Source organism: Lissotriton vulgaris, chromosome 7 (genome assembly GCF_964263255.1).
Source record: "Lissotriton vulgaris chromosome 7, aLisVul1.2, whole genome shotgun sequence".
In the NCBI taxonomy this organism is placed as follows: domain Eukaryota; kingdom Metazoa; phylum Chordata; class Amphibia; order Caudata; family Salamandridae; genus Lissotriton; species Lissotriton vulgaris.
Genome location: NC_141695.1, coordinates 1,625,275,268 through 1,625,290,528, shown reverse-complemented (window position 1 = coordinate 1,625,290,528; position 15,261 = coordinate 1,625,275,268). Strand labels below are relative to the sequence as shown.

Sequence of the window (15,261 nt, the reverse complement as noted above, 5' to 3'; positions counted from 1 at the left end):
TGGCGGATTAACCAACCCCCCATGCACAGAAATGAGTGTGCGTCCGCCACGCAACTGTTGCGCGTGCAAAGTGCCCGGGAACCAAAAAGACCGAGCCAGCGAGAGAACGAATTGGAGAAGGTTTTCCAGAACCAGTTTCCCCAGGGAGGTGAGGTCACGCCCTGCGCCACCCAGACTTTTAAACACGGTTCAAACCTCGCGGCCTGTCGGATGGCAGGAAAAATCTCTGCAAGGGGAAGGCCTGGACTAACGGCTGGTGAGGTCGAGGGCAAGGCTGAGGAACTGGGGGTTTGAGTCGAGGGCATGGACGTCCTACACCACATGATCTAGGGCAGGTCCCTTGTTCCCCCCGTGCCTAACAGACACGAAGGTGTCATGAATGGCGCGACTGGAGTTGGATATGCCGCCAAGTTAACCGATACTTCTGGGTCAAGGTATTACAAAAAAATTCAATCTATACTACTATTATAAAGAGAGAAGTGTGTCCTTTGAGCCAGGTAAACTCGAAAACTACACCACCAATCCAAACACCCAATACATCTTTGAAAACGTCAGGGCAAGCAGATGGACATAGGCTATATTAAAAAAAACAAATATACGTTATTTAAAAAATTTAATATAAAAAAAGTAGTCCCATGGAAGAAGCGCCGGCCGCGACATGAGTGCTGACATCAGAGGAGCGCGGGGAGGAGCAGCGTACACTCTCGCGGTCTCTTTCTTACTTCAGCAATAGTGGCTACAGAACAGTTTAAAGAATTCCTTTTTTCCCTCGGGTAGCTGTTCCAGGGTCCTTGTATGCACCTTAAAAAGGCTCATGAAGGTAGGCGTGCATTAGTGAGAGTTAATCTGTGCTCAGTGGGTGTGTCAATAACAGCCATTTCTTTACAGAACAAGGTTTTTTAGGATTGTGAACTTTGAACACGAGCATGTCATTTACCGGCATTTACAGCGGAGGTCGACCCTGAGCCATGCAGGTGGCATCAGGGTAATGACGTCCCCGACCCGTATTTCAAGTCCAAACCGATGTCATCACAGGAGCATGCTGATTACCCATTGTCGATGTTTGTTAGCCATGCAGACCTGAGGAAAGAGACCCGTCTCTGTTCCTCGGACGGCCCCCTGAATGGAGGGTTAATTAGACAGGGCATTTCCCAGAGCAAGGGGTGTTACCCTGAGAAAGAGGCATTGTTTCAGACGTCATGAAAGACGCTTTTCCCATATGGAGGCGCACCGCTGTGGGGTGATGACGGCGCGCGGGGATTTCCCCGTGAAGGGGAAATTACCGAAAGAAGGGGCTTTGTGCAGAGGATCACAGATTAGCTTAGGCATGCAGAGACTTTTTTTCCACAACAGCAACCGGCAGCCAGACATCTCCGTGCCATGCCTGAGTGACTTTGTTCACTTTGATTGCTCGACGTCACGTGAACGGGGATGACCCCTCCCAGAGTTTATTAGGTTGTGAAAAATCCAGGACAGGAGAACAGCGTCCTTGGTGCAATGAATAATAATAATACAAATTGGTATTTGTAAAGTGCTTACATCTTACCCCTCAAAGGTTTCAAGGCGCTGGGAACTGTGGGGGAGATTACGTGAGCTTGGCAACAGAAAAGCTTAAGCAGCCTTAAGGTCAGGGCGGGCGGGGGCCCAGAAGCAGCCTTTTGCTCCCGGACAACGTCAGGACGGGCTGCTAGTTAATAATAAAACGGAAGCTAGTGTAATCCACAGTCGCGGGCTAGAAGTGGACGTTGCCATTGCCCGACACGCACTTCGGAGGAGACCATCACCCAAAAAGAGAATGACTGAGCGAAAGCGGTATTCTGGGCTCCTCTGGCCGAAACTGCCCAGCGAGTTAATACCTGCAGGGACCCGCCCCCTAACCCCCCGCTCCCTATGGCTTCGCACACGTTCTGGCAGCTATGAGGCCCCGGGCCTGTCATGTCCGGCATTAAAACAGTCAAAAAACAACATTGCGGTAAGGGCTGCCCTTACAATATGGTTAGCCACGCTCTTGTCTTTTTTGTAGGCAAATAGTGGGGGTGTTGAAGCCCTTCCCATTGAAAAAACCCCCACATTAAGAAGCCTATTTAGACTACCCCCAACCAAAGGGCACCACAAGTGCGGAACATGTATATGCTGTGAAACAACATTAGAGGAATCGGTGTTCTCAGTCAACAACAACATTCATTGGAAACACGATGTGTTTACCAATTGCAAAACCCGCAATGTGGTCTATGCGATCATCTGCCCTTGCCCCAAAGTGTACATTGGTAAGACTTCGCAAGAAATCAGACACCGGATCACGCAGCATAAATCTAGGATCCGGCGAGGGATCGAGAATGCGCCGTTAGTCAACCATTGGATAAGCCAAAAGCACGAACAGACTGACATAAGATGGACAGTCCTGTCCAAAATCGAAAAAGACCCACGAGGAGGCGATTTGGAGGCTATGCTAAGTCAGCGCAAAGTGCTGCTAATAATGAAATTTAATACTGCTTTTAGTGGGCTGAATGAAATATCTGAGATTTATAAACCCAGCAGCTAGATTCTCCCGCATTGCCTCGCCACCAGCCGTTCAGACAGCAAGGGCAACTACGTACCTTTGATTGAACTACATTTCCCATCATTCCTGTTTGCTAGCTCTTCGACTAAACAGGAAGTCCCAGCCCATCGACACTTCACGGAGGAGTGAGCCAGGGAGACACAACGAGTGGACCCACCGGGATTTTCAAACCAGCTTGCGGAGGTTTGCTAGACATTATTTCACCGCCGAGGCATTAAGGATATCGGTCTCGGTTTCACTCACTCCCTAACCTCTTGTCTCATCTCCCTCTCACAGCGGATGTAGCTGCCTCACCGCCGAACGCTAATTTAGAAAAACGGGGCCAGAGGAGTCTTTCCCACTGAGTGTAAGTAAATCGCCATTTTCGCCGCCCAGTTGTGAACGTAGTGCGAATGGGAACCTGCACTAAATGTTGTCTGTGGGTTATCTTTCTTTTCATTTGTAGCCCCCGCTTACTACCACCTTCGGGAATACCACATTCTACCAGTTGGGTCTTCAATTGAAGAATTTAAGGTATGACAGTTGCATAGTTGTATTACAGGGGCCAGTCTGAGTATAGATTGCAGTCCTAAAGCCATGTTCTTTATTGTTTCAGTTGCATTATTGGTCCTGAGGAGAACCCCGGCATTTGCGGGGTTTGAAACGCGTCGACCTACCTACTGGTCTCGGGTCATTGGAAAAACATCTTCACAAACGGACGTTTGTGAATAGCAAGAGATTGACTCTTTGTTTAATTTGGATTCTTGAAAAGACTTTGACTGTGGCAGACCGTGCTTAGGATTCTGTCCTCAAAATTTATGGTTGAAAGTCTTTACTGACACCGAGTCCAATCTATGTTTATGTGTTTGGTATGAATGATTTGTTGGATGTCTGAATTGGCCAAGAGTGTTTGCATTGTTTAAAACTTTATTGTGATTTTCTTGTTGTATATAGTATGTATATAAACTGTTTTTGTATTCCCATGTACTAAATTAATTCAGTGTTATAAGAACTCTAAAAAGAAATATTAAAAGTCATTTGTTGCAATTTATGAAGCAGGTTTTTATGTTGCATTCATAACAACCATTTCTTCCACAGTTGACTTACCTCTCATTCAGGCTCTCAGCACTGGCATTTGTTTTGTTTTGATAACGGCATTAAAACAGTGGCATAGAGAGTTTATATATGCATTTTCACATAGGGGCTCCCCCCCCAAAAAAAAAAAAATACCAGGGTGGACAGCAGGGCTAGAGCATCACTGTCTGGCGACAACCACGTACTGCAGCCTGAATGTTATGCTTGCAGTTCGAGAAGGGAGTTTCCGTAGGGGAGATGGGCTGCATGCTCTTGTTTAGTTCCCGACAAATAGCAAGCCACATCCAGCCTGGCCTGTAAGCAGTGGCGAAAAAAGTGGATCCAAGTGAGTGGCTAACCCTACCATGAGAAATGGCCGGCATATGAACATGTATATTTCCTCAGGATATGGACCACAACGTCAAGCAAGCGGTAAGGTTGCTTACAAGAATCTTGCAAGTGACCACATCTTTCTCGAGCGAGGTCAGCAAGCTTTACTTTTGCAGGTTACAACGTCCCTTTCATGGGGGTGACTGTAATTGTGCCCCTACCTCAGGGGACATGCACAGTTTCTATGTCATCATGATATGCACAGTTTCTATGTCATCATTGTAGGGACACCAATTGTGGTGGGGCAACAGGGACCGGTGGTCCATATCTCCAGAGTTATGGGTCGCCAGCTGGGGTAGCACACAGGGACAAGCAGCTGGGGAGATGCCAGAGACCCAAGCCACTCGCTGAAGCCCAGGTTTTTCTTTTTGGGGATCAATGGCACATCACAATCACATTGAATAAGTGTGCAGGTGTAAGCAGCGCATATGGCAAGATGAGGGGAGCAGGCCAGCTTCCTGCCACCGGTTGATATCCGGTGAGTCAGTACTGGGAGCCCGTAAGGGGCAGTGGTGAAGTGGGCGAGGTTATTTGGCGTTGGGTGCTATATAAGTCCTCCATAAGCTGCAGCTGGCTGTCTCCCAACTTTATTTTCATGTATGGCCCATGGCGAGCTGAGAAGATGCCGATGAAGCCGAGCGGTGAACAAGCGTACTACTATATAACGGCAAGAAGGGAGCAGAAAAAGAGCGGCGGAAGTGGAAGTACGGGCGTCACAGAGAGGGGGGAGCCGCAGAAAGACGTAAGCCACCCTGGCGGCATGGCGTATAAGAGGTACAGCGGATGGTTATGGAGGCACCCCGACGGGGCGATGTGTAGGAGGGCCACTCACTATGGAATGACGAATGGCAGGGTGAGTAGGCCTGACAAAAGGGGGTAGCAAACAGACGGCGTTCGCAGCCCAGACCCAGCCAGGCACAAAAGAGACTAGCAAGGTAGCGAGTTGGGGCCTACCGCTGGGGGAGAGGATACCCCCCACATGCAAAGGGGCGTGGAAACCAACAGAACAAGTTGGACCCAAAAAGGGCCAAGGAAGGAGATACGCCTATAAGAGAGCGGAATAACGAACTGTCATAGTGATACACAATTCTATGATATGCAAAGGCGGTATGACAAGCAAATGATTTATGACTAAGAATGATGGAAGACAAATGATTTACGACAATGTAACGCAAATGATTTATGATGTCCAAGTTATGGCGGTCCATGACAAAAATGATTTATGGTACACTAATGATTTATGACACATGATGTATGATCCTCTGATATGCAAATAAGTGATGACAGACAAATGATTTATGACCGACAAAATGATTTATGACAAGCGACGCTAATCATGTATGACGTCCAATTTATCATGACACAAATGATTTATGACATACGGATGAGGTATGACATGTTTTATGATAAGCCATGATAATGATTTATGACCCTGGCCATAAAAAGTTATGCCCAGGGGACAGGAAAAGGAGTTGGTATATAATGGTAATAAAACTGCGGCTAACAACGACCACAAAAAAATACAACTCGTGTTGGCTGAGTTTTTGGTAATATGTCTAAGGAAGTTGGCAGGTCATCCGGGAGTGGGCCCTGTGCGGGAGTTATGACCTGTGACCCCTGGCAGAGCACAGAAATAAACTATGGATGTGCATTGGGTTTCGCATGCACACAGCTGAAATCAGCTATTATTGTCTTGTTGCTAACTCCAGTCTCCAGCGAAAGTCACAGCGTTAAGTATCCGAGCGGGCTGCAGCATCTGCCTTACATTTAAGTCAGAACCTATTGTGTATATTCCATAACATGCGTTGTTCGCAACTGTGTCTGAAATTATTAACACATGCACTGTGTCACATGGAAAGTAGCTAGAAAATTGCATTACCGTGTTCACATAGTTTTCCTTTATAATCTTTTGACTACATTCATTCACACCACCAGGGCTCAATTGCTTCATAGTTCATTTAAATGTCTGCAATAGGATAATTCACGAGAATTCCTTCCTTTCCATTTCTCATTCTGACATTCGTATCAATCACTGATTCGTTAAAAAAAAAAAGAAGAGAAAGCATGTTCTTCTTTCAAAGGCCCTAATGGTTTTAATCTTAGAGAGTCTACATTATCACGATGGGACCGGCGACAATATCAGTGCCCATTTACCCGCGGACAGACAGATGTTCTGATAAAAATAAACATAGATTTTGGAATACCCATTAGAGTTTGGAAGGATTGAAAACTGTACAACGGGTTTCTTCTTGCCGAGTTGCTGGCTGGGCTGGTCTGTGCGCAAGGCCACAGACATTCTTTGCAGGGGAAGCAGCCAGTCGAACAATGCCTGTGTGCCACTGATTTCATTAGCGGAGACAGACGCGTGTGAGCTCCGAGGGTCACAAATACGCCAAGGGATGCTTAGGACGGAGATCATCTGCTCTTTCACCAGCGGGTGGTGTTGGGGGGTGGGGGCTATTGTTCTGGGGAAATGCAGCCTGTCGTACAAATACACATTTTGTCTTCTTTTATCCGCAGCGAAAGCTTTCCCGGGATATGTTATGTGTAAAGCCAACACAGAGAAACCTCTTCCCCTGCACTAACACGAAATTTGGTGTGCACCATTACCTTTCCCCACCTAGAAAGGAAGCTACTCCAGCCCTTTACTGGCTTAAATCCCTGACCACTTGCAGTGTAAGAAAAGAGATTGAGAGAGGAGCTTGCAAACACCAACAAATTACCGAGCTACTGATCCTACGTTAAAAAAATGCTATTGATTATCGCCTCTAAAGCAAAGGAAATCTATTCTTCAGTGAGGCTGAGTAAATTATTAAACGCTTTGTTGCCTCTGTGTTACGATTCAAGAGCAGTTTCCTGAATCCAATGCCTCTTCCTTTCTATCGATGTTTGCATTCCTATTGATAATAAAAACTGCACTCGTGAATTACTCATGAATTTTAGTGATAATGCTGCCAGAGGCTTTACTTAGAATGACCGCAAGATGGCGATGTTGCTCTATGCCAGCTTACCTTGCGACCGACGATCGCAGAGTACTTGGATTCCTTTAGAAATAATAACACACTAAATGAAGATAATAGTTAACAATCGCCTCTAAATAAAACTTTGCCTTAATTTTTGGTATCTCTATTGATACCATTTTCCAGGTACACCTGGATGGGCCTGTTACTCCAAGATAAGGCGGCACCTGTTACCTAGCCGTGCAGCCTGACTACGTTTTCAGATCACCTCCATTTGAATTTATAGCACGTAGACTTCTTCAAAATTATTTTTTTATCTGATGCGGACATAGGCCTTCCTGCAGCAGTTCCCTTATTGTTTCAATTAAGTGTCGACTTTCCAGTATGTAGACAGTCTCCTTTAGAGGTTTGTAAACCATAGTTATGTGAAAAACATACTGTATTTTCCATTGGACGATGAATTCGGAAGTGGAATGGTCCGTTTTGGTTTATTCTTGTTGATTTCATTGCTGTGCTATTGTACTATTATATGAAATGCCAATAAAGAAATTAAAAAAAATAAAAATAAATATTCAGCACCACATTCTAATAACTATGTTCCATGAATCTCATGTGGCTAGTCTAACGGGACGGTTATTTCGGTTATTCTGGGTACGACACAAACTGCAAACTATAATATGAGGACAAAATTTCTTATGACTTAAAAATGAAAGGGTTTTTTTGTGGATGGCTGTCAGCCGTAAATGGTGCACTGCTTGTGGATCGGGCTCATAGGCCGTCGGCAGGTCTTGGTGTGATCTTTAGAGTACGATGGTTATCTGTTGAGAGTGAGATGCCAGAGCTACCCGTGTCAAAGCCTAACCCCAAAAGGCTTTCAATCTTCAGTACCGCGTACGGATTCGGTGGGACAGAAGATGTGCAGCGGGGACTGGCTTTACTGACGGCGAAAAAAATAAGTCCACAGAGTATCATGCCGCCAGTAAAGGAGCCTATATCCACATGAACATCTTTTGCCTTGTTTGTCTCGCGTGCACACTGGAATTGTATAGATTCCAAAAGTCCTCTGCATGGCAGAGCAGCGCATGCGCTGCTTTTCGCTAGGCCGAGACCTAAAAATATTCTTCCAATGGGAAAAAGGGGAAAATATTGAGGAATATGCAAAGGTAAATTGGAAGATTTTCTGCTGGTGGAAAACGTGTAAGTTTAAGACTTATATGTACATTTTGCACAGATTTCCATTTGTAGCTCAGCCTTTTTTTTTTTTTTACTTCGGCTGAATCTGCTGAAAACAAAATCAAAAACTGGAGTCTAAGAGTTGTAGGTTTCCACATTTTTGTGTGATCCTTTGTGAAGCAGGTGCAATATGTACCTATGTGAGACAAAGCGTTTGTTAGATGGTACTGAAATGGGATCTAGTTTCATTGATGAGTGTATGGGCAAAAGCACTAACAGCATTAGGCGAGGATAAGAAGGCAACAGAAGATTGGCAATTTATCCAAATGAGGAAAATCACTGTTGATATGACTTGATTGCAGAGATCATCAGCTATGGTGCCGTGCAACAACACTGAGGGGACATGCACAATTTTCTTGCAGCTAAGAATAAAGTTTCCCCCCTCCCGCAAACATTCTTTGCACAGTAGAACATGCTCCCTGCGCTCAATAGGTATTCTAGTGGGTGGCATGAACATTTTCCAAAGCTGCTTTCAGCTCCTACTCTACTATTGCATGGATCATCCAAGTAACTGGGCTTATCTAATACAGTGTTCAAATGTACTCCACGTTTTGCTTTCCATGTATATTTCTGTAAACAACTTCTTTAGCCACAGGCATCAACCTCTATGCGGCTCTGGGACATGAGCCCCAGCAATTTTCTCAGGTTAGGTGGTCTGAGCAATCTCATTGTTCTATTCTGCTCTTGAAGAAAGGAAGCCCTGTAATCACAACACCTTTATTAAGGAAGACTGAAGATAAGGGATCACTGTGTTAGTGACTGTAGGAAAGGGGTGGTACTTCTTTACGAGGAGCTACTAGGGCAGAGAGCTGAATGGACAGTGTGACTGGAAGCAAAAGGAGCAGTATGTGAACAGAGGGGGTGGTGTGGGAGCAAAGTGACACTGTGTGAGGGGGAGAGACAGGTATCAGAAAATAGTTTGAGAGCAGAGGGTATTGTGGCAGCAAAAAGGGCTATGTACAAATAAAACAGACAAATGGTTGGAAAGGGGCAGTGTGTGGGCAGAAGGGGCAGGGAACATATTGTGTAGTGTTTGAACTCAGGGGATGTGAGATCAGAAGTGGTGTCAGAAGAATAATGTGAGAGCAGAAGGTGCAGAAAGAAGAAGGAACTGTGTGAGAAGAAAGGGGAGTGTGATGAAAAAGGGTAGTATGAACACAGTGGGCAGAGCGCAGTGATGCAATGCAGTGTGTAAACAGAGGGGGCAGTGTACATGTAGATGGTACAAGGAGCAGATTGGATGTAAGCAGGGGTACTGTGTGAGCAGGAGGGTCAAGGAGCAGAGTGGCAGTGTGAGAGTAAAAGGGGAAGTGTGGGCGCAGTAGGGGCTGTGAGTGAGCAAAAATGGCAGAGTATGAGCAGAATATCCAGGGATCAGATGGATCTGTATCTGAGAACAGGCCGATAACACATTGGGCTATTTGCGATCAGAGGCTAGTGAGTGAGAAGGGGCGGAGAGCAGAGGGAATATGGTGTGAGCACAGGTGCTTGTTTTTGAGCAGAGAGGACAGGAAGCAGATGGAGCCAGTGTGTGAGGAGGTGGGGCATGGTATGAGCAGAGCATAGTGTGTCAGTAGAGAGTGCTACGTCTGAGGAGAAGCAGCTTCAGTAAAGTGTGAGCAAAGGAGGTAGTGCGTGGACAGAACTTAGGGGCTGGGACAAGATGGGGAGAAGAGAGCACTGGTGCCCTACCAATACTTTTCTGAAAGTGGCCGCAGTGGCTGTAGCTTTGCTATTCCTCCCCCATCCACTTGGAAAGGTCCTGGCTCACAAGACGGGACTGATCTATAGGGTATTATCGCAGTGCCAGAACGGCTGGTCTGACAGGGCACAGTTTTTGGTTGTGGGTGGGGCTATTTTATGGGCTGGTGTGTTGGTTTTGCATGAATTCCCTGAAATTACCACATCACCTACAAAACAAGTCTTTGCAAGTTCAAAACTGCCCCGATTTGCATATGTGGGTCGCTTCTTCAACTGTGATTGGCTAATTGGAGCCACTTTTATGTTGGTGCATGTGTCTGTTTTCTGTCCCACTCCGACCACGCTGGCTCAATACATGGGGGTGAAACAGGACAACTTGTTATGTGTGGAGCACACGTGGTTTCCGTTTATTTGCTCATAGTCTGACGAGATTGCAATGAAAACTAGGCCTCTTTTACAGTCGGGTCTCTGGAAGACTGCCTATTATGGAAATGTAACAACTGGTCATAAATAGACCACCATACTTCTCTACCATTCAGGCAGAGAAAAACACTGAGAAATCATGAGCATGTCTCTCTCACATATTCCCTGAATCTATAATGACAACCATGTACATACAGCCAGTTCTGCTCATAATCAGAGCGGGTCAGTCTGAGTGTCCTGGCTGCTGCCTTTCAATGTGCTCCCAATGTGCATGAGCGTCCTGCACAGACCTGGCTGTAACCAGCTGGCAAGCTGCTCCCCTACCCCTGCCTACAACTGTTCCCACCTTTAGCATCGGGACGTCTTCTCACAGTTACCAAACAGAACTCAGCGAGTATGCACGTTCTCGAACCTCTAAAGCGTGCTTTGTTAATGACCCCTGGTCTCTGCAGCTGCACTGCTAACGCCACGCATTATTTTCCATCTCACTCAGATTTGTGGTCCAGGTTCTTCATCTGAATCGTTATTTGAGATCGGTACTAGGATGCATGGCACATAATGGTACGTTAAGGAGCGGGAGTACCGCCAGGAAGTGGAATACATATCTTTCAGTTCCAGCAAGACAGCGAAACCAGCACTGAAAAAGAAAGAGAGAGAAAGAGAGAAAGACAAAGAGAGAGAGAGAAAGAAAGAGACAGAGAGAGAGACAAAGAGAGAAAAAGAGAAAGAAAGAGAAAGAAAGAAAGAGAGAGAGAGAGAGAGAGAGAGAAAGAGTTTTTTTCAATCCGTCCTCACAAAGCTGTCCACATCGGGTGCCTCTCTGTACCCCAGGAACCCATGCGCCGACTCCCTCCTCACCTCGGCGGCTTGGGACCAAGTCGGGTCCCCTGGCGATCAGCGGCGATACTTCTCCACCGCCGCACCTTCCTTTCAGCAGCCCCAGTACCCCCCCCCTAGGCGAGTCACACTTTAGCAGCCGCTAAGCTGCAGCGGGGCTCCTCCGCCCTCGCTGCTCCTGTGCTCTGAGCGCCCGCCGTGTTTGGCCACTTCTCAGACCAACAACGATATCCAGCCCCTTGGGGGTGGGGGGGGGGTGGGGGGAGGAATAGACGGAGTACAAACATTTCTGCAATGCTATAGGTCTTATATTTAAATGTGAGACCTGTGGCATTACAAATAAGTGGCCGCGAGCATGGCGTGTATCGTGCCTAACTTAGGAGAAAGTCATTAAACAAAATAGAACACGTACGGTGTAACAACCAAGTAAACGGCCAGTAGCCATGAGAGGTTACAAATGACGACATGGCCGTAATAAGGAGGGACTAACAAGCCTATTTAGGAATCAGAAGACAGCATTTACGAAGGACAAAGACGGGCCAATAAAAAATATGGGCGACGGGAGTGGGAGGTCAAGCCAGATCGAAAAATCAATGTACGGTAATGACAGCCCTTCTCCACTCTGTGCTGCTGCCAGAGAGAAATGTCATAAATTATACAGTTATCTAATACATTTTAGTAACATTACAATGGCATGCGTGTGCCCTGAAAACTCAAGCTCAGGCAGCTGGATAATAAAGTGATCACAGCTGTGTGGAGAGCAAGCACTTCTAATCAATTACAACATGTACTCCTGGCTCCCAACATGTGGGTGGAGCCAGAGCCCCTCCCCTGGTGATACTGACTTAATTGTCTAGGGACAGTTGCACTGTCAAGACAGACCATATAAAGATGGTCAGCAACCCAGCCAGGAAGAAAAGAACAGCAGTGGGCAGTATCAGACATCCAGCCAGGTGTCCACAAATTGAAAACGACCCGATGGAGGACCAGCACAATATAGTAGGTTTCATGACACAAAAGCAAAAAGGAATTTTAAACTATTACGACTTTAAAGTTCAACTACTGAAAATTGTGTACATCTATGAAATCCAATACAAGAGCCGATGGATGCCACCACAGCCCCTCTATGCAGCTTAATTTGTACAGTATATATTATGTGTACCACGTAATGGTCAGATCATTTTCACACCACACATGAATTCTCCCTGTAGACAGAACATAAAAATAACTGTTACAAGGAAAGCCGGTGCAGCGCCAGCAAGATACCAACTGAGAATAGCAGCAAGTATATGAATGTACATAATACCCAGTTTGCAGTGCTATAGTAGGTCGGGTCCTGGTTTGTCAGTGATAAAAGACCATAATCATCACAGCTGAAACACAGTAACTCCAGCATGAACCACAGCCCCTGAACAGGCTCCCACTGTATACTTCTAATTCTTCAGAAAACTTTGTATCAGCAACATCCAATAGCTTCAGACTACGATAACTATTTAAAAGACTGCAACATGTTTCGATATGTATCCCAATACAGTAGGGTTAACACTCAGATACTGTATATGATGGTCGAGAGTGGTGTGTAAAGCTAATAAAACTGAAAATGAACTGGTAAAAAAAAAAAAAAAAAAAACTTTGCATAGCTTCTGGACCCCTTTTGTATCAATATGTGCTAAAATGATAATATAGCAAGAGTATACAGCCAAAAAATTAACTGCATAAGTTGCCCATTTATTGATGCATAGGTCAGTATGCCCTGCTGCAAATCTGTTCCTCCACTAACACATAATTCCAGTGAGCCCGCATACAGATAAACATGGTGTATAGGTCTAGAGGTATCTGCAGCAGGGTCTTCCAGCCTTACAACTAGGGGAGGAGTCATAACAACCTCAGAGTGTTAGAAAGGTTTGTTTTTTCCGCTGCTGCGTACTGTAACTACTCAACTTAACCATGATGATATGAAATAGGTTTTAAAAAGATTATAAGAAATGATGCTCACAATTGATCTAGTCTATGAAGTATAATTACCACGTACTATAGAATGACAAAGAATGTGCGTTGTTGCCACTGGACAAGCTTGCAAAATTAAATGGAATAATAAATTCTGGAAAGTTGCAAAGTGTTAGTGGAATATTTTAGAAAACGGTTAAGAGCAAACATAATACATACAGAAACATATTAAGGGAATTATGAAAATAAATATTTACTGAGACAGTGGGAAATTCTAGGAATGTTACGTTCCACCTTCCCCCTTTATATTTCATTGTGAACCCTAGTGGTGATCTCATCCATGAACGTAGGCTGCAAACATAAGTTTCTTTATAAAAACAAGCATTTGCAATGCAATCGGTCTCGCCTTTGGGACCTTATATGTATTTACCTATGCAGTCCATTATTGTGGGTACAGCAACATTTACTGTTCTAATCTGCACTAAGCAGGACAAGCACTGGCGTTGCCAATAGGTCTCGCATTAGGAAAGTTTGAGCTATTGGTCTTGTAAATGTCAATTTTTTTTATTTATGTGTTGGTTTTGAAAATAGCTAAATTAATAGCTTTGTCATTTACAATGCCAATAGTTATAACTTTCGCAAATGTGACACCTATAGTATTTGTAATGCAACATGTTTTGTATTTACGTGACTTAGATGTATTGATATTACAAATTACAATGGTTTTTAATTTTTTAAAATAATTAATACTTAAATAAAAGTGATTTTAATTTATAATGGCAATAGCTTAAACTTTTGTAAATAACTTTTGTGAAGATTATGTTCAGTGTATTTTATTGTGACGAAGTTCCAAAAACAGAAGTGAAATATTAACATCTTTTTGTGACATTTGTAATAAAGCTTGAAACATTGAGAGAATATATTTGAACCAGTTGTTGTTGAATGGTTGCGCAGATTAATGCTGGGGTGGCGCTGAGTGGTACACGCTCTTATAAATCTAATTACAAAATAATAGAATTGACATCCTATCAAACAATGAAGCGTGTCCATAAAAAATGAAATTGTAAAGCATGTTCTAGGTTTAGCATGTCTGACTTAAGAGCATTGGCCGATTCCTCGCACTCTCAATTTGGTGAAGTGAGAGATTTGAGGCGCAGTGTTGCAAAAAAAGTGTCCAAGCTCACACAATGTGGTGAAACGGGGAAGCCGTGATTAAATAAACAATCATTTGGTTTTATGGTAACAAAGCCAAACCAGGGTTTTATTAATTCCGGAGTTTACGTGCTATTTTAGTGCATATTAGACATATGTGTTTAGTAATAAGACATAACCGTATGTTTTAATAAACTTCAAAGTGCAATACGAGGTATGTAGCAAGTTCTACTATTTGTGCACCATAAAAATGAGTTCGGCACTAATAAAAGAAATTCGTCATCTGTGGAACATAATTGTTCAAATGGGAGATTTGCCAAAAAGACACATTGGACTTGAAACCTCATCGACTGCGCACTTTGACCAAGGGTTGTGTGTTTGTTGGATTTAACCCACAGATGCGCACGTTGGTTCCGATTCAATCTGAATGCGCTGCAGTCCTCCGCGAGGCTTCCCTCGTTATCGGCTGTTAAGACCTAGCCAAGAGAGGGATGCCAATTCCCATGATGCACTGCGAGCGCAGTGCAGGCTTGAAATAGTGTATTACACATCTTGCGTTTTCTCTGGCAAAATGCGGTGAAAATATTGTTCCACTCACGGGTGTCCTACCCACGTCTGGTGAGAAGTAACTTCCAAAGAGCATGCACTGCCCTCCCGTCTCCGTCAACTCAGCTTCCAGGGTTATTGGGACTGTAGCAACCACTGCGGCGTATGCACACAAAGTAGTTTAATCTCAGTATAGTGAAACGAGGGCCATGAGCTCAGAGAACCGCCTCGTTTTAACACACATTGTGAATGCCGGTGCTTAATTTGTACCGGTGGGCGCAGACAGTGGGCACTAGAACTCTTTTTTGGGGACCAAGACTTTGTTTTCATCGTCAGGTTTCGTCCAGAGCAATGAATTGAGGAATAAAAAGAAGAAATAAGGTTTGTTATCTGTCGCGAGAGCAGAGTGAAAGCAGGGAGTAGGAGGAGAGTCTGGAGGGTGATAAAAAGCGGCGCAGA

At 44.7% G+C, this 15,261-nt stretch overlaps 1 protein-coding gene across 2 annotated transcripts in view; it reads right to left on the bottom strand.

Moving 5' to 3' along the window:
• OSER1 (oxidative stress responsive serine rich 1) overlaps nucleotides 1-15,261 on the bottom strand; it is a 75,284-nt gene that overhangs the window by 17,839 nt on the left and 42,184 nt on the right. The window contains exon 1 of one of the 2 annotated variants that reach the window (XM_086932569.1): nucleotides 10,810-10,936. The exons of the other annotated variant lie outside the window; for it this stretch is intronic. Within the exon in view, the coding sequence (XP_086788695.1) occupies nucleotides 10,810-10,835 (26 nt within the window). The 5' untranslated portion in view covers nucleotides 10,836-10,936. Of the gene's footprint in view, nucleotides 1-10,809; nucleotides 10,937-15,261 lie in introns of those variants that run through there. 2 annotated transcript variants of the gene reach the window in all.